Source organism: Chiloscyllium plagiosum, chromosome 1 (assembly GCF_004010195.1).
Source record: "Chiloscyllium plagiosum isolate BGI_BamShark_2017 chromosome 1, ASM401019v2, whole genome shotgun sequence".
Classification (NCBI taxonomy): domain Eukaryota; kingdom Metazoa; phylum Chordata; class Chondrichthyes; order Orectolobiformes; family Hemiscylliidae; genus Chiloscyllium; species Chiloscyllium plagiosum.
Window position 1 is genome coordinate 90,642,558 of NC_057710.1, and position 20,612 is coordinate 90,663,169.

Sequence of the window (20,612 nt, forward strand, 5' to 3'; positions counted from 1 at the left end):
CTGATGTTTCAACACAACATGATGCACAAAGGTTTCCATTTACCTTGTTCTGCGTGTTAAGAGTAAAAATATGGTCTTTTCTTTCCAGGAGTTTAGATGCATAGGCAATATTAACAGCAGTTTCTTGTTTATCTCCTGTTAAGACCCAAATCTTTATCTTTGCCTTTCGAAGTGCCATAATAGTCTCTGGGACACCTTCCTGTAAACGATCTACAATGCCCGTAGCACCTAAACATAGAATTAGAAATTACAATATTTGTTATTTCCACACAAAATCACACTGATTGATTCAAACAGTTAGTCACGATTATTTATTGAGAATTATGTTTTCTGATATATCTAAAATCAGAGTATGAATTCACAGCTTAATTGAAATACATGAAAACAACTCCAAGATTCAATTCCTCATCATCTTCAAAGCTGCTGGATTTAAGGTTCAGACATATGGAAAACTGCTTCTGCTGCCTTTATGTGATCTGTTTTAAGTGTACGGAAACCAGGTGAGATGGCATTAGTGGTAAGGTCATTGGACTAGTAATGCAGGGGACGAGGCATTACTATAGTCCTGTGGTTGAATGTAATATATTACAAACCTTATCTTGGCATGTATCTAAACTTTATCACCTGTTGCCAACTTTACACATTTATGAAAGCGAATTGCACGCATATAAACCAATGGAGAAATGATGGCATTAGTGGTAAGGTCATTGGACTAGTAATGCAGAGGACGAGGCTAGTGCTCTGGGTATACAAGTTCAAATTCCACAACAGCAGCATGTGAAATTTAAATTCCATTCATACAAAAGTCTGAAATTCAAAGCTAGTCATTACTAATACTCCTGCTAAACCTACGTGGTCTACATGTAATGTGATAGAGTGCACCTGGAAATGGCCTTGCAAGCTCAGATTAATGGAAGATCTTGCCAATGACGCACAAATCAAATATTTCTTTTTAAATGGTTGCATTGTCACATTGCAATTTGAAGCCTTTCGAGCTCCTTAAAAAGAGAGATTCTCAACCAGGCAGTGCATGAACCATTCATAGATAACTTTTCTCAACCTGAGGTTTATTAAACCAAAACCTAGTCTTGATTTTATAATAAGGGGCAGAAGAATAAGGTGTGCTGAGGGAGGCTTCAGAAGCAAAAAGGATCATTATTATTTCAATTAATTCTACCTTCCAAATGATAAGTTTTGCTACTTACCTGTGAAATATCACCTTAGATCAAAGCATTGTACAAATACAAATTTTATGACTTTAAGGTGGAATGTTGCTATGCTCATTGATCCAGTAACCTCCCACCTTCTAACCTTTTGTCACCTGAGAATACACGTAACCTTAATTCCCTTTGAGAGGTTTTCTGCAACTGCGCTTATTAACTTGTTAAAGGGAATGTCTAAAATGTCAGACTGGCATGAACAATGGGAAAAACCCAGTCCTCCTGCAATGGCACACAAGATGATTTAATTCTTCTTAAAAATAATTGAGAAAAGTATGTATTTTACAGCAGATGCAATCATAAGTCCAGCTTCATCAGCTAAAAACAATCAAACCCCCACAATCTAAGCAATCCATATATATTTGAATAAAGATATAAACAATCATTTTAACATGCACAAAAACAGCTTCAATAGGCTGAAATTTTACTGGCTTTGACGATTTTGAGAATTCACGATCAAAAATGGACAGTGACCCTGTTGATCCTTCCTGACCTTCCGCTTTTGCAATCTTACTGAAACAGGCCAATTAAGAGGTTACCTCTAGGAACACATCCAATTCAGGATAATGGGTAGAAGAGACACCAAACTGCCTTAATGAGAAAGCCTAAAATTGTCAGCATACCAGAAGATCGAGACGTTACTGCAAAAGGCAGAAGGATACAAGGGTTCTCTTGGAGTTTTAGAATTTAATGCATGCATGTGGCCACAGTTTCCAGCCATTCCTGTGGAAAAGAACAGCCTTCACAAGTCAGCTGGTGGCAACTGCTGTGGCTGAAACAGCCCTCGTGTGAAAAATAAGAGGGCTTGCTTTACACTCAGGAAGATATCCATCTGCAATCTACCTACAAGTGGGTACTTAAATATTCAAATTGTCTACCCGCCGCTGCCAGGGATGGCCTATTTATGTCAAGATGGTCTCTGATCCAACATCTGCATTTCAAAATTTCCTCCTGATTCCACCTTCAAGTCCAATTCCTGGGAATCAGAAACGTCCCAACTATAGAATTAATTACCACCTGCTGAGCAAGGTAAGCAACCAAGTAAACAATCAGAAAAAAATTTGAATATATTCCTAACACAATACTAAAATAAATACGTTAAGCCAAACAGCTATAACAATATGCATGATTCCATTCTTTTGTTCTTGCAATTATTTACCAAGCAGTGTTAGGTTAGTTTCCAGCTTAAGAGCTGATTCAAATAGTAGCTCCTCTTGGTTATCAATACTTGTCTCTGCTAACAGATGAAATTGTAGCCACTTTGAGTATTCAGAATCATTCATCACCTACAGAAAAGAAAGTATGATGCTTAGAATGAGGCATCTTCAGCCCAACAGTATCTAAATATGAACATGAGCACTATACATCTGTACAAGAATAACCTATTGTCACAAGAGAATTTGATAATTTTTTTAGCACTTTCTTTTATTTATTTATATTGACACAGTTAACTTATTCCAAGGTGAATGAATGTCGGGTTTTCTTTCACATTTCACAAAATGCAACATGATCACCTTTGGAAACACGAAATTATCAGTTTTAACAGACAATGAAGCTATGTATTTCTGAACATCTGCAAGGTTTTCACAATGATGTCATTTCAGTTTCCTGACTGAACATCGGCAGGAGTTGCCGAATTAAGATATCAATAAACAATCAGGAATGCACAAAATCAAGCAAATTATATTCTATCTCCAAGATAACTCATTTGTTTCTGACACTGAATGGTATTAAGACTACTCAAAGATATTAGAATCCAGCTTTTGAGTGTTCTCAAGTTAAAAATCACACAATACGAGGTTATAGTCCAACAGGTTTATTTGGTAGTACTAGCTTTTGGTGGGCTGCTTCTTCATCAGGTAGCGTTTTGGAGAAAATACAGAGAATCACCAGGAGACGCAGAGAGTTCTTCAAGAAGTAGGTCTTTTATTTGCAAACAAAAAACCATGACACTAAGAAAGCAGATTTTCGAATGCCCTCGAACCTCAGGGTCCATGGATGTTTATTTTCTTTTTATCATGTTTCTGTTAGCTTATCTGCATGTCCAACTATATTAATCAAAGTACCTCACTCTAGCTACACAATAAACCAGCGATGTTACTTCCCATTATCTCTTTAGTTGTACATTCTACTTAATGTTATTCTAATGTCACAGTTAGATATTTATTGCTAACTCTGCTACAGTGATCTTCCATTCCAGACTAACCTGTCATGATAGATACTTAGCTATTGCATCTATTACAATAGTCTCCTGTCTCAAGCTGACTCTACTAACTATTAATTAGATATTTTAATGTCATGTCCTAAATATTTATGGTCCCAATCCTGTCATAATAACGCTTAACAGAGAAACCTGCTTTATTACTTGTGTTACCTCATCTCGCCATAGTGACCTTTTAGCCTTAACCTTACTCTGCTAATTGGTGTAAGAGCATTCCACTATTCTTATCCCATCCTGCCTTCCACAGACTAGAGATTGCCGGTGGTCTTCATGCTTTAACCCTTCCCATGCTTTCATGTTCTTTATTTTCCATAGTAGCTAGTGGGGCAGGATCATAGGACACAGAATTTATCGCAAAAGAGCATAGCGTCTTGCAAGTGATATGATATATTGAACAAACTTAGATTTCTGTTAAGTCTGTAATCTTTGAGAATGGATTGCAGGTTTCCATTCATTAGTATTTCAGAATTGTATTCACAGATACATTCTATTTTGTCCAAAAAGCACACAATCTGTAGGCAGTCAATCCTTGTGGAATGTTATAAATTCCTACTTTGAAACTAGAACCAGCCTGACTCAAGACTAGGATACAGACAGATTGTAACCTCACACTTTTAATGCATTTTCTGAGCTGAGATGTCACTTTTCTTTATAAAAATATAAGTCATCTCGGGAATGTGGCTTGAAAGAAGTTCTGAGATTTACATATTAATGAATCAAAACCTGCAAACCCTTCTAATAAAATGAAAGACATAACAGCAATCTAGGTTTATTCAATATATTGCATCAATGTATGACACTATGATTTTTTGCGATAAATTCTGTGTGCTATGATCCTGATCCATGGGCTACCTAATGAAGGAGCAGCACTCCGAAAGCTAGTAGTTCTAAATAAACCTGTTGGAATATAACCTGGTGTTGTATGATTTTAACTTTGTTCACCCCACTCCAACACGGACACCTCCACATTATGGCTACCTTCTTTCAAGCTGTTATTCTATACCAATGCTTTAGCTGATGACCCAGCTGTGATGCTGAATACCAACTGTCTTCACTAGGGAAGATGATGAAAACTTCACAAATGGAAGAGGTAGAAGTTAGATTAGATAGGATTAAAAATAGGAATTAGAAGTTGGGAAAATCTCAAAAATAAAGTTGGTTGCCCCAAGCTCCAAGCCCCCCTTTGATCATTCGTGTCAGTGAACTGGGATTACAAATATTCCAGCGTTAGTTTAGGGGAACTTTTGAAGCAATAATGTGTAAATAAATTAATTGCCATTTTAAATCAGTAAAAGGTAAAGTCAACATAGTCCTATTGGACCATTGGGCTGCTGTCTCATTACGTATAGATGACTGATGGTGGTTTAACTTGAGAGTCACTATACCTCAGGAGAAAGCACAGGTTGAGAAGGAGAGGCCTTCATGGTGACCTCAACTGGTATGGAAACTGAACCCATGCTGCTGGCATTACTCTGCATTGTAAACCAGATGTCTATCCAAATGAGCCAACTGATCTTCTAAATTAACATCAGTACCCATCTGTTAAGGGAAAACTGTGTTTAACTTCACTGCATTCTTTGAAATAAGAAAGGATTTTTGTAATATAAAGTGGTGATGCCCAAGGATTGATATGAGAACCACTTTTCTTTCTGCTATATTACATTTCCACACTGTTGGGTTTCTATGATTAATGCTCTCAACTTGGCACAATTGTTACCAATTCTAAGCTTGCAGGTGACACAAATCTTGTATACTTAAATAATGTGGAGGATAAGAGCAAACACAGGCTGTTTGCACAGACTGGTGAAATGGGCAGTTAACTGGCAGATAAAGTTTATTACAGACATCTGTGAAATGATATACAGAGGAATCTCGATTATCCAAAGGACACGGGCAGGGAGTATTTTGTTTGGTTTGTCAAATTCTGGATAATTGAATGCTGAATAACTCGGTTTAGCCAAGCATCAGGACCTTGCGATCTTGCTGGATAATCCAATATTCGGATAATTGAATGCCGAATAATCGAGGTTCCTCTGTATTTTGGTTGCAATACTGTGAAGAGGCAATGGACAGTACAATTCTAAATTGAGTGTGGAAACAAAGAGACATCAGTGTACATATGCATAAATTGTTGAAGGTGGAAAAGCAGATGGAGAAAGCAGGTAAAACAAAAACAAAAAAAAATCAGGAATCTGAGCCTTGTGAATAACTGCACAGAGTACCAAAGCAAGGAAGTTGTGACACACCTTTAAGAATCAGTTGGTTAACTTTTGTGTATAATTCTCAGGAACACATATTAAGGAGGATATGAAGATTTTAGAGAAGGTTCAGAAAGGATTTGGGAGAATACTTCCAGGGCTGAGAGACTTCAGTTGGGTGGATGGATAGTTGGAACAGCAACTCAAACTTCTCCATGTAAAATTGATTGCATTCACAGACAATGAATGCTAGGGATCAAGTTTATTTGCTTCCTTTACTGGTGTGTGGTGGTTACTCTTAAATCAAGTCAAAATGTATCATTCTCAAACTGATACACAGCACTTGACGCTGAAGATGGCTCCATGGCTTTCATGAAAGGCACTCAGATCCCACATGGTAGGATGGTAGGGGATGCCGGGGGTCATGTATGAAGGCAGTAGGCTACCTAAAAGCTGTAGGAATTGCTGACTGTCAAAAGGATAAATTTATCAATGTGCTACCAACATAATAGGTATTCAAAGATACATTTCTTGGTATGGTTGTACAACAATGCACTTTGACAAAATGTAAGCTGTTGTTATTGTCGAATTACTCCCCTTTGATATGGGGAAGGGCACAGAGTATGTCACATGTAGTGGATTAGCATGAAGACCACTATTCTGGTAAAACCCCATGACAGTTCAAGTTTACTTTCTCTCTTCTGAGAGAAGACAATGAAGTTTCCACTGCTCCTGTAAAGCACCTGTGTCATCTTCCTGGTATTTCTGTGGAAGGCAAATTGCAGTGTATTGTTACTAGAGCCTGTTTCTGTCTAGAAAGATCATAAAGCACAGAAAGAGCGAAGGTGATCTTAACAGCTGCCAGGACAGTTGTTCTTATTTGAGGCTCCAGATTGTAATGAAAGATGGGGCAGTACCTCCTGTGTGAAGCAAAGTGTCCTAAGGTGCCGATCGAAGCTCATTACAAAGTAAGAATTTTGCTCCTGGATGATTCTTTTAACACTGGGCTTTCTAAAAAAAAAGCCTTCCTTCCCCTCGATGGTAGAAATTCCATGCTCTGCCACTGCATGTCATGCCCACAGGTATATGGCAATGTAAGACTGCTGCCATACCTTCGCAAAGCAATGTTATTTTCTGTCTTTCTGTAGTCAGCCAAAACCTCCAAATCTTTCCAGTGGCTCATCACACCACTAATATGAATCTCACCTGCGCAGAAGTATCTCAGCTGCAACTTGTGGACTGGCTCCTTACACAGTCCCAGAACAGGGTTGACTTTGCTTCATCCGGAATAAAGTGAGGATGACATTGTCAGAAATGTGTGTAAACCAATTTAGGCAACCTGATATTGCATTAAGCTAATGACATTAATGAAATGATGATTGTGCTCAATGGCTCTGGATACACACAGGGTCTGTGTGTATGCATGCATCATTCAAGGGGGCAGTATGTTATGATGCCTCCTATGCTGCTACTCTGCTGGTAGATTTTCACAGAGGTCGTGACATATACTGATAACAATGGAAATTTGTACCCATGACATATAATACACTCCCTTTTTCAATTTTCTATTGTAAGTAGGACTAAAATGGATTAATGAGAATGACAGGAAGAAGTCTCAGTGCAACTGGCATTCCACCTACTACTGCAGACAAAAATAATGGATTACCATAGCATTCAGGAAACAGGCAATGAAACAACATTCAATGCTTTTGCAGGGAAGTGGAGCATGAGCGCAGTTGGGAATTTAGCATCGATTTTTGTTTTCCCTAAGCTGAAACTGCATGACGAGGTGATTACATGCACAATGAATGCTAGGGATCAAGTTGCAATCATACACAGACTTATACACCAGCTGCCATAAGGCTCATATTTCAACTGTCTGATTATTTATATGACAACCTGCACAGGAAGACCGTAGGAAAATGGTTCCTGAGCAAGTAGCTCCGAGAGGCTGCCTTAGAATAGAGTGAAGGCGGCCTTCAAGCAGTTTGTTTTATTCCTTACTAGTGTGTGGTGACTACTATTAATTCCTGTCAGAATGTAACACTCTCAAAGTGGTAATACTATACACTGCTGAGTGTGGCAATTCTCAGTGATTGCTTGAAGGATGAAGTTCAGAACACAGTCAAAATGGGCAGGACACTGCACATGAAGGAACAGCAAAAAGCAGAATTGTAGTTGTTAACGGAGGTTTAAGAATTAGGGGAACAGGCAAGCTCCTCAGTAATCACTATCATAAGTTGGGCATAATGTGTGGTTAGCCTAAAGGACATCATAAATAGGTTGCAGAATATTCTGCAAGGGAAAGGGAATGAGCCACAAGTTGTGGCACATGTGAGTATGAACAGCATAAAAAGGGTACATTTTAAGTTTCCATGGTAGACTTTTAGGAACATACAAATTAGGAGCAGAAGTAGGCCAGTCAAGCCTTCAAGCCTTCTCCATCATTCACGAAAATCAGTGTTCCAATTTTCACATTCCTATCTATCCCAACCACCTTTGATTCTCTTGCTTAACAAGGATCTATCTACAGAAACTCAGATACTACTACATGCTCTCATTTGGAAGTTTGCTTTCAATTTATTTCCATACTTCTCACCTTGACTTGATAAACCTCCAACATTTACCTCCTTTTTTTCTACTTATAGAGTCATAGAGATCTATAGCACGGAAACAGGCCCTTTGGCCCAAAGTGCCCATGCCACCCAGTTTTCAATTTAATCTTCTCTCCCTTTCTCTATTTCTGAACACTATCTACCAATATTCATTATAAGCTCACCAACTGCCATTGTCAGTTTGATTATATTTCCTCACACCTTCCTCCCATAAAGAATCTAGTCTAGTCATAATTTGTAGCTTCATTGTATCTGTTCTGACAAAGCTATCTTCCACAACCATGCTCTGTGTACCTTCCTTTTTCCTCAACTTTTGAGAAATTTGCCCCACTACCACACAGAGTCTTTACCCTATCCAACCTATTTCCACACACATCTGTTCTCGCCCCTTCCCCCTTCTCTCTGAGCCACAACAGGTCCTCAATTTTCATCCTACTGGCCTTCATAACCAAAGAATCATCCTCCTCCATTTCTGCCACCACCAAACATATCTGTCCCTCCACTCCCCCGTCAGCATTTCAAAGATAGCTTTCTTCTATGACAATTGGTCACCCCAACACTTCCCATGCGACCTTCACTTGAAATCACTGGAAGACTAACAGGTCCTTTTACCTTCCCTCTCTTCACTGTCCAAGGCTCAAACTCTTCTTCCAAGTGGAATATGAATTTACATATACTTATCAATTTAGGAAACTGTGTCACTGATCACAACGTGGTCTCCTCTACACTGGTGACCAAATGCAGATTGGGTGACCACTGTATATAATATCTCCGTTCAGACAGCCAGCACAAATCTTTTTATTGTTTGCTATTTAATTAACTATTCTTGTTGTCATGCTCACATGCCTGTCCTTGGCTTGCTGCAGTGTTTCTCTGAAGCTGAACACAAGCTCCAGGAATAGCACCTTATCTTCCAATTAGGAGTTTACAATCTACTGGACTCAACATGTTGTTCAACAAATTCAAACCATAAACACTGCCTTCTATTCTGATTTTGCTTTATGCAAGCTTGAATCTTGTTTCTACTGTAATCAAATTGGACATAAGCAGGAGCTTACTTTTGCCAAAAAAAACTCATAACACCATATCCAAACAGAGTGGTTTTAAACCATACAGGTTTTTTTTACAAATACACAGTAAAATAGATGCTCTCAAATCAAGTAACAAATTCAAAAAATGTTGATAAATCCTGAACATTGCTATTGCATGCTTTCAATTTTCATTCCCTGGTGTGGACTGGCTTGTAATACACAAGTTGTGCAATGTCACATCTTGAATGTTCTGTTTCCATACCTTCTTAGCAATGCAGAGAGTACGGAGTCCCTCTTTGGCATAATCATCTAAATAATTTTGAGTCCTTTCCTGAATGATCTTCTGTTCCCCCTGGTCTGCAAGATAAACAAGTCAATTGAGAACCAGTCCTGCAACCTATCCTGTATGGCAGAAACATAATGTGTACAATTAAACACAGCCCATATTACATCTGAAAACATGCATGCTATATATTGGAACTTTGTTCAAAAGACTTAGAATCACAGAATTATTAAAGCACAGCATTAGTTTTGTATGTGCACTAGTGAAAGCCAGCTCTACATCACTAAACATTTCCTTGATTACTGTTCCTAAATTATCAGACTACTTACCCAACATCCAGTATTGGATGAGAAAAGTTGTCCAATTAAAATACTGGAAATATTTGTCCCTGCTCAAGATTCTAGTGCCTAGCTTTTCTCCCTCTCAACAGTCAGAATAAGCCAGTCTGTGTGGACCAGCAGGCAGGATTATTTGCAGACATTTTTAACCTCTCCTTACTATGATTTGAAGTCTCCACCTGCTTCAAGAAGATCACCATCATCCTGCTACCAATTAGAATCATGCAGCGTGCTTCAATGACTACCACCCAGTGGCTCTGACTTCCATAATCATGAAGTCATAGAGATGTACATTGTTGTGAGAAATTCAGCATGGCTCACATCAAAACCAGCATACCAACTTGCCTTGATCCTTTGCAATTCGCCTACCGGTGCAACACATCAACAGTAGATGCCATCTCCCTGGTGCTATACTCATCCCTGGAACAGCTTGATAACAAGGATACCCATGTCAGGATCCTGGTTACTGATTACAGTTCCGCCTTCAACACCATAATTTCAAACAAACTCCTCTGTACACTTCAAGACCGAGGTCTCAGCTCCCCCCTCTATAACTGGATCCTTGACTTCCTGACCTATGGACTGCAATCAGTAAGAACAGGTGACAACACTGCTTCTATCATACTCCTCAACATCTGTGCCCTGCAAGACTGTGTACCAGCTCCCTATTATACTCCTTGTACATTCATGACTGTGTGGCTAAATTCCAACCCAACTCCATTTACAAATTTGCTGATGACACCACTGTTGTAGGTTGAATCTCAAACGACAATGAGACAGAATAGAGGGAAGAGATTGAGTGCTTAAATGCGTAGTGTAAAGACACCAATCTCTCCATCAATGTCAGCAAACCAAAGGAACTGGTCATTGACTTCAGGAAGCAGAGTGGAGGGCACACCCCTGTCTGCATCAATGGTGCGGAGGTGGAGATGGTTGAGACCAGCAATTTTCTGAGATTGATGATTACCAACAATCTGTCCTGGTACACCCATTTTAATAGTCAATAAAGCACAACAATGTCTCTACTCCTTCAAGAGGCTAAGGAAATTTGGTATGTTCACAAGCACTCTTACCATTTTTTATAGATGCACCATTGAAAGCATCTTATCTGGATGCATCACAGTGTAGTATGGCAATTGCTCTTCTTAAGATTGCAAGAAACTACAGAAAGTCATGAACACAACCCAGTTCATCAAGCAAACTAGCCTTCCATCCACTGACTCCATTTATACTTCCTGGTACCGCTGGAAAGCTACCAACATAATCAAAGAACTCTTCCACCCCGGTTATATGCTCATCCACCCTCTTTCGCTGGGCAGAAGATATAAAAGTTTGAATACAGATATGAACAGATTCAAGAACAGCTTTTTCTCCGGTGTTATCAGGCTTTTGAACAGACCTCTTAAATATTAATTTTGATCTCCTTCTCTGTACTTTCTCTGCTGCTGTAACACGGTATTCTGCACTCTGTTCTGCTAGGAGAAAGTGAGGAATGCAGATGCTGGAGATCAGAGTCGAGAGTGGGGTGCTGGAAAAGCACAGCAGGTTTGGCAGCATTCGAGAAGCAGGAGAATAGACGTTTTGGGCATAAGTCCTTCATCAGGAAGGTCCATAATGTTGATTCTTCTGCTCCTCGGATGCTGCCTGACCTGCTGTACTTTTCCAGCACCCTGCTCTCGACTCTGTTCTACTACCCTGATACACTTTGTGTGGTAAGATCTGCCTGTATAGCATGTAAAACAATATTTTTCACTGTTTCTCGGTGAACAATAAATCAATCACTAAAAGAAAGAGTAGTCCTTGGGTGAAAGTATGAAACTAGCAAAAGTCTAAGTATGACAGTATTAGGCAGGAACTGGGGCATGTAAATTAGGGGCGGCTGTTTTAGGGTATTAGGGCAAAAATTGAAATGAAAACTGCAGGGATAAATTTAAATAAGGAGACTACTGTCAGTCTGAAAGTTAAATCTGAAATATAACAGTTTTTATATTCCTCCCAGCCGTAAACATTTCTCTCATTATTGATATTCCTATTCTTCCTTTCCCTTTACAAATGTTAGAGCTACCCATGATTCTTTGTTAACGTAAAATTAGATATATTAGATTACTTACAGTGTGGAAACAGGCCCTTCGGCGCAACAAGTCCACACCGGCCCTCCGAAGAGCAACCCACCCAGACCCATTCCCCTAAATTTACCCCTACACCTAACACTACAAGCAATTTAGCATGGCCAATTCACCTAACCTGCACATTTTTGGACTGTGGGAGGAAACCGGAGCATCCGGAGGAAATCCTCGCAGAGACAGGGAGTATGTGCAAACTCCTGAGACAGGAATTGAACCCAGGTCTCTGCCGCTGTAAGGCAGCACTACTAACCACTGTGCCACCGTGCCGGATGAATGTGTAGCTGGAGAGACTGTGTAAGAGGGAGGGCTTTAGATTTCTGGGACACTGGCACTGATGAGTGAGTTGGTAGTTGACCAGGTTGGATTTGTCCTATGTTTTGTGTACAGGACATACTTGGACAATTTTCCATATTGCCATGTTGATGTCAGTTTTGTAGCTGTACTGAAACAGTGTAAGTAGGATTGCAGCATGTTCTGGAGCACAAACCTTCAGTACTATTGTGGGAATGTTGTCAGGGCCCATAGTATTTGCAGTATCTAGTGCCTCTAAAGTTTCTTGATTTCATGTGTAATGAAACTAAATTGGCTGAAGACTAGCTGACGCTGGATACTTTAGGAAAAGGCAAGATCAATTATCCATTTGGCACTTCTGGCTGGAGGTTATTGCAAATGCTTCAGCTTTATCTGTTGCAGTAATGTGTTGGGTACTCCAGCATTGAGAATGGGGATATTGTGGAGCTTCCTTCTCCTCTGAGTTGTTTGATTGTCTACCATATACCTGCTGCGCTTTTCCAGCAACACATTTTCAGCTCAGATCTCCAGCATCTGCAGTCCTCACTTTCTCCTACCATCATTCATGACTAGATGTGGAAAGACTAGATCACTTAGTTCTGTCCATCATTTGCCTCTTATGCTGTTTGTCAAGCAAGTAGTCTTGTTCTGTAAGTTCACTAGGTTTACACTTCATTTTTAGGTATGCCTGGTGCTATTCCTTTTCATTCTCTTTCATTGCACTTTTCATTCCTCCAGCTATTAAGCTATAGCAATCACATCACTCAAAAACAGTAATACACAGTCACTGACATTCCACTCTCTCTCTTACAGAATGATAGAAGGGTTACAGGAGAACTAGCTCAGATGAACAACGTTCCTCTCCTGAGCCCTATACAAGAAATGGATCTCTGCCTCCGCTGGCTGCCAGGGTTCATGAAATTAGATGTCCCTCATAACACTGATTATCATTCTCAACTCAAATAATGAAACAATTCATGTCCACATGTAGCAAGACGTGGACAACATTCAGGCTTCATCTGATATTGTGAGATAGATTCACACCATACATATGAAGCAAAAACCATCTTAAGCAGGGGAGAATCTAACCATCACCCCACCTCCCTCTTTACTTTCACTGAACCTCCCAATATAAGCATCCTGAGGTTAACTTTGATCAGAAACCAGACTAGTCATATAAATACTGTGATTGTATCAGAAGACAACTGCACAATTTTTTGATGAGTAACTCAACTTCTGACTCCCCATAACTTCTCAACCATTTACTAGGTGCCTTCAGGATCTTCATGGAGTGGAAGAGTCTTCATTTGGCTAAAACAGTGCAGCTCAAACAAGGTTCAAGAAGCTCAAGCTATCATCCAGCCCTTTGACTGACACCCCATCAGCCACCTTAAATAATCATTTCCTTGATTATCAATGCACAGTCTTAGAAGTATGTACCATCTTCAAAAATCAGCAACTTGCCAAGGCTCCTTTGGCAGCGCTGTCCAAACCTCTAGGAGAGTAAGGGCAGTGGGTGCATGGAAACACTAACGTTTCCAAACTACCTTAAAAGTCATGCACCATTCTGATTTGGAACGACATCAGCATTTTTTCACTACTACGGAGTCAAAATCTTGGTGCTGTCTCCCTAATAGTTCTGTGGTTAGATCAGAGCCATGAGGACTGCAGCAACAACATTTTCAAGGGCAATTGAAGATGGGGTAGAAGTAATGGCTTTGCAAGTGATATTAAACAAGCAGGTTCATACTTTGCTGGTTTCTTCTCCTCTCCCTCCATCCTTTTTAACTAACACAGTGACATTGATATTTTTCTGTGCAAAGGCAAATTTCCTGAACATAATAAGCTTTGGTGAGTGATATATATGTAATGTCTTCAACTACTACTTTTCATTGTCCCCAGCCAGATAATCAGGTTTTGGATATATGTCCATTTCAAGTTTTATTAGATTTTCTATTTCCAGATTTTTTAAATAAACTTGTGTTAAATCCACTAACTTCCTTACCTCAACATATTTTAGTTACCCTTCAACAGCTGGTATTTTATTCGCTTTCTTCATTGTGAAAACAAATGCAAAGCAGTCATTTGACAAGACTGCTATTTCCTAATGTCCATAATTCTCATCTGCATCTGTCATTAATGGACTCTTTAACATGCTCATTTTCTTAACATATCACTTACCAATTCCTTTTATATTCCCTTTTTGCACCTCTTATGACTTTACGTATATCCCTTTATTATGCTATATAGCTCTCCCAGTCTACTGGCTTTCCACTTAAGTTTACATTTGTGTAAATCATTACTTTTAGCTCAATACTGGGTCTTACCTCAATTCTTGGCTATGATCACTTTTTAAAACAAGTGGAATAATAGCCTCCTTACAGTACATAGTTCTGCTATATACTTGCTTTGTATTTCATCACATACTTATTTGACAATTTCTTATCAATTTGCTTAAAGATTTACCAATCAAAACTTAGACCAATTCACTGTGGTGACTTCTCATTCCTTTGGTGTTTATCTATATTTAAAAACTTTGTTTCAGCCTATTTGTAATAAGAGGAAGAATATCTGTATTAGGCACCCATTTCTAACTGAGGTGGAAAATGTGATTCAGACAGTTACAGCTCAGTCTGAATTCTTTTTGTTTGGATTATAATGCATAGGAGACAAGAAATGAGGAAGAAACTCTTCTATATATTTTAAAAACATTTTTACTCCTGTTTATAGCATATTATTCTCCCTACCTAAAGTGAAGGTTCACTGGACCAGCACTGGGGATTTCAGGACTGTCATATGAGGAGAGATTGGTTCAACTAGGACTGTATTCACTGCAGTTTAGAAGAATGACTATCAGAGTGAAACTTATAAAATTCTAACAGGGCTAGACAGGCAGTTGCAGACAGGATATTCCTCCAGGTTTAAGAGTCTAGAAATATTTCAAGGACAGACAAATGCGAGAACAAGTAAAATTCTACATACCTTTAGCAGAGGCATCCAAAAGATCCATCATTACTGAATCAGCACCTTTTGTATAAACAACCACTTTATTAGTCAGTGGATGTCGGACTACCACAGACATTCTCTTTCGAATCGAGTCAAATGGTAAGATGTGCAAGAGTTGAAAATGCAATCGTCCTACTTTGTTAAGTTCCACAGTGACTTGACTACAGGTCTTAGATATTAAAGTACACTTGTAGGCCCGAGCCGCATGTACCAATGCAGCTTCATCTGGACTCTCAGCTTCATAACGCAATTCTTCTGCAGAGGTGCCCTGCATTGTGGGTGAAAGGCCTGCGGTTTCATCAAGCTCTTTTGACACATTTGGAACATTTTCATTAGTTTCAGATGGGCCACCAGTAGTTTCCTTGGTTAACCCAGCAGATTCTTCCATTTGCTTTTGGAGTGCATTGGATAAAGAAGCCGGCTTCACTCGATTTAACAGTCTGTTAGTAAAAATACTTGGACTTTCTGTTGATGAATTTTTTCTACTTGAAAGACAGGAAGGGCTTGCACTAGACACCGAAAATCTATGAAACATTAGCTTTAGCTCTTCCAGTGATTTCTTTGGAGTATTGCTGAATGAAGGTATTCTTACCTTTATTGACATAAAAATATATTACAATTAGATAAATGAGCTTTACCACCTTCCCATGAATACAAAAAGTCAATTCATTCCAACAATTGAATATCAGTGCTTTTTGAAATGAACGTTTGATACACTGGAGGAGGACAAGGGATCATTAACACTTTGTTCTTCCACATAATTCATCACAAGTTAGGAATCATGACTTATACGTAATTGCCTAGAGAATTCCCTCTGTTCTTAAAACTTTTCTAAAGTTTAATTGACTAATATTGGTTTACAATGCAACTCTGCTCAAATCAACAGATAAAGCCAACATGTGTTCAAAACACTAAGATGTGTAAATAGTAATCCATGTTAAAAGAGATCTATTTAGGATTTAATTCCAGCAAACCAAATTGATGCACCATGAATAAACTTGCAGGTGCACAAATTTCTGAAAGAGCTGAAGGGAAAATTCAATGTTAACATAATCACAACGCGAGAGTACAGATCACATTAGCAGGTCAATGTAATCACCATGCAGTCAATGCACTTAGAGTCATGGAGTCATAAGATGCCATATGCCATTATTAGTTAATAATGTTACAAAAAGCTATAACAATTTTATTTTGTTTTTGTTTCTGGTTCCTAGCTTCTGTAATTCTTTTGCCTTTTTATCTTTAGTCTAACACAATTGCGTTGGAATGGAAGGCTCATTCAAAAACAATATTTTAAAGATCTGCATATAATCTATGTCAAATTATTCAGTTACACGTAGTTCTAAATTTCCATTTAAAAATATTGATGATTTCAATCCCTTGTTCTCACTGTTCACTTGTTCCTCCCCCAAACCTTTCTTTCTAAGTAAACTAATATTCATAACCGCATTTTCAACCTTTCAAATGGTCTATCTCTACCAAGTAGGGGTAGACCTTGTCTCACTTCCCCATTGGCCTCAACAAGTTTAAATTTGAATTTAATGTGCAAACTACAGCCTCCGGGTGATTTGTCCATGGCATTAGTGGTCAGAGTCTATGTGCCAATCAATCAGGACCCTCTTCTCATTCACAATAAAATGTAGCTCCCTTTGAAACTTGGCATTCTTGAATGTCTCCTTTTTTCCAAAAAAAAATTAGTTCACTGATAATCATTGCTTTTGATTGTGAATGTAATTGCTGCAATTAAAAAGAAACTTAAAAAAATCTATACATTTAATAATGTTATGATTCAGTACATTATAGAAATAATGACTCAAGCACATATCTAAACCTGCATCAGACTTGCTCCTTAATCAGTTGTCATAAGCAATCAATATGATCCGAGCTCAAGTTTTGACTAATGTTACCACACAGCACATTGTAAGCAATTTGATATTACTCAAATCAGCAACTCCTACAACCAAGCAGAACAACACATGAACTCATCACTATCTCCAAGTTCCCCTCCAACTGACACACCTTCCTGATTTAGACATACATTACTGTTACTTCACTGTTGCCAGTCAGAATTCTAGAACTCCCTCCCAACCAATAATGGGGTGTATCTTCACCCCAAGGTCTGTGACTCCTCAAATATGTAACATATTTAAGCATTTCCTTTAAACATATGAGCTGAATTGATTTTATCAATTTCAAGGTTTACTTCACATATAGATAAATTACCATACCTCTTTTTGCCCCATCTTTGACAGCAGGAATACAAAATGAAAACATTAATATAAATGAGTAGCAATCAAATGGGTACTTTTTCAAGAACAGGTAAAATTAGAAAACTAAGATCAATTGAAATTCATTGCACTTATTATACCTATTTTATAAGCAGCCTGAACTATACCACTGCATGAAGTCAAGAAATCTCAAAAAACATTCAACACCAATCTATCTATTAACAAGGACTCCAAACATGGAAATCTAATTATGATACGTTAAAAAAAGCTTACACATTCTTAAAACAGTTTAAAGAACTTATTAGTTCCTCTTAATTTGCCAGTGTTTCACAATAAATTAATTGCATTACATCATTAGTATAATGTGGATAGACCCCCACGAATCCATGGTAAGGTCCCAAAAATAGCAATGAGTTGAACTGCCTGATGATTTTTTTTGTGGCATAGACTAAAGAAGGTATATTGGCCAAGACCCCAGGAGAATATCACTCTTTTTACAATAGACATTTAACAACAAACAGAAGCAGATAGCGCCTCAGTTAGTACCTCACTGAAAAATGGCCTTTTAAAGAATAGTCTTTTTCAAAGTACAAAACTACATTTGGGGCCACCTACATATTTAATTAAGGGTTACTGTATTTTTATTTTCAAGTTTTGTTAAAACAATAATTATCGCAATGTATTACCTTCATCATCTGTAATAGCATAACCTGAGCAATTTTAAACCTTAATTTATTTCACACTGGAAGGAGCTCTACCTGAAAATCTATACATGAACTCACATCCTAATTTATACCATTCTACCCATTATTCCTACACATTGTTTCTGTTCCTGCCCTGATCCATCTTATTTAATCATTATTTCAAATTTATTCAGTGATACTGACGCATTTTCTTTTTAACCTCAACCAATACTGAGTGTAATCAATTCAATATTTATTTACTTGAAGGAAGGTAGTTCAATAATATATTACCACAAGCACTTATGAACACCTGATGGGTACTACTATTTTGCTTGAAGAATCAAAGTTACAGGAGACTGGAAGGTGGCTAAGGAAAAATACATTTTGAATAGTTTAGCAAGGTGAAGGACACCAGAGAGAAAGTTGTATTCTATTTTTGGACCTAGTGTCAAAATGAAGGTTTGATGTCTAAGCCCTAACTCTTGTTAAATAAGCCCAGCCCTACCCCCTCACTTCCACTGCACCGGTAACAGTATGCAACGTCCTTCACTAACAATGCCAGGATGATCTCAGTTTAGGAAAAAATATTACATTAGAGGCAGCTTTCCATCATGAACTGACACAAAACAGATTGAAACTAAACTTACTAATTTCATACAGAACCCATATAAATCAAACAGCAGAGTTTCACGCCATCAGTCAGATCACACTTTAAATCCACATTTCAGAGTTCTAAGAAAACTATAATTAAACAATTCAAACATTGGATAACTGTTGACCTTACCCGCTGTCTTGGCTGGTTAAGGGATGACACAACAACAGTGTTACAGATGGCTAAGGCAAGGAAGAAGTCCACAATATAAGCATATTCCAGGGAAGGCACATTTTCTGCCGTATTCAACAAATGTAGCGGCTGAGATGCGATTCGTTCTAATTTCCTTAGAAGCTGAGAATCTGGTGCAACATCTCTCTCCTGAAAATCAAAACACATTTTTAGGCAAGGAAGTTGTTAAACCTGCAGTCGAGAGAGAGTGAGGAGGCAGAAATTGGGGAAGACAGACTGTAAGTGTGTGTGTAGACAACAAAGGAGAAAGAAATGGTAACTTATTTTAAGGTGCAAGTCTAATGATTTTATCTTCCACTAGCCATTAGGTTTCTTTATTTTTGAAGGAAAGACCTTTACATCATAAAGATTGTGCTGTTAGTTTATTACTCCCAACAGCTTTATTTCTGTCTATAATGCCAAGTTCCTGCTTTTCACGTTCTTAATGTTGATGCATATCTTCTTTTAAAATCTGTAGCCTGCTGTTTAGCATCTCAATTGATTTGGTATCAATAACCTTCTAGGCCAGCTCATCCCACATTCTCAGAACCCTTTGTGTGAACAATCTTTAATCTTTGATTATTCAGATTATTTTGCTTGTAACGATGTGAAACTGTCAGCATTGCTATTGAAATTGACAAGCTCCAGATAATGAACATGTGATTTCGCCAGAGGGTGTACTGCTGAGGTCCCCTGATGCTGCAACCGATGATTTGAGAACTTCCACTTTGTACGCATTACATTGTAAACCTTACGGTGAAAGCTTTTGCTAAACTTATACATTGAGTGAGATATAACTGGATTTTTAACTAAATACTAACTTTATAGTTACTGCTCAACATCAATGACCCACATTTGTGAAATATCAGAATACCTCTAATATAATTAAAATAAATATGGAATTTATTAAGAATTGAACAGAAAATGCTGTAGAAACCCCATGAGTCTGACAGCATCTGTGGAGAGAGAAATAAAGTTGATCATTTGGTTCTGAAGATTCTGAAGTTGAGACTTTACACTTTAAATGTTAATCCGATTTCTCTCTCTAAGATGCTGCCAGACTCACTGATTCTCTCCAGCAATTTTTAATTTCAGATTTATCCTTCTATAGACTCCTTGCGACATCCTCACTACTTGCCTTCCCAGCTGTTTTTGTGTCATCCACAAATGTGGCGACAGTACATTCAATTCCCTCATCCAAGTTGTAACACATGTAGTCAATAATAGTGGCTGTAAAACCGATCCCTGTGGCATGTCACTAGTTATAGGTTGCCATCCTGAAAATGTCCCCTTTAACCCTATTCTGTCCTTTCTATTAGTTAGCCAATCCTCTATCCATTCAGGCGACCGAATCAACACGGACATCTACTACAAACCGACCGACTCCCACAGCTACCTGGACTACACCTCCTCCCATCCTGCCCCCTGTAAAAACGCCATCCCATTCTCCCAACTCCTTCGTCTCCGCCGCATCTGCTCCCAGGAGGACCAGTACAAAATACGTACAACACAGATGGCCCCCTTCTTCAAGGACCGCAATTCCCCCCCC

At 38.5% G+C, this 20,612-nt stretch overlaps 1 protein-coding gene across 5 annotated transcripts in view; it reads right to left on the bottom strand.

Annotated features, from left to right (window-relative positions):
- Positions 1-20,612, bottom strand: part of LOC122550611 (phospholipid-transporting ATPase VD-like) — a 223,966-nt gene that overhangs the window by 51,310 nt on the left and 152,044 nt on the right. For 4 of the 5 annotated variants that reach the window (XM_043691647.1, XM_043691617.1, XM_043691628.1 and 1 more), the window contains 6 exons: positions 19,025-19,213; positions 17,558-17,572; positions 15,306-15,921; positions 9,548-9,642; positions 2,380-2,506; positions 44-228 (listed from right to left, as the gene is read on the bottom strand). In XM_043691647.1, the coding sequence (XP_043547582.1) occupies positions 44-228; positions 2,380-2,506; positions 9,548-9,642; positions 15,306-15,921; positions 17,558-17,572; positions 19,025-19,213 (1,227 nt within the window). The remainder of the gene's footprint in view (positions 1-43; positions 229-2,379; positions 2,507-9,547; positions 9,643-15,305; positions 15,922-17,557; positions 17,573-19,024; positions 19,214-20,612) is intronic. The other variant, XM_043691638.1, reaches the window with a different exon arrangement.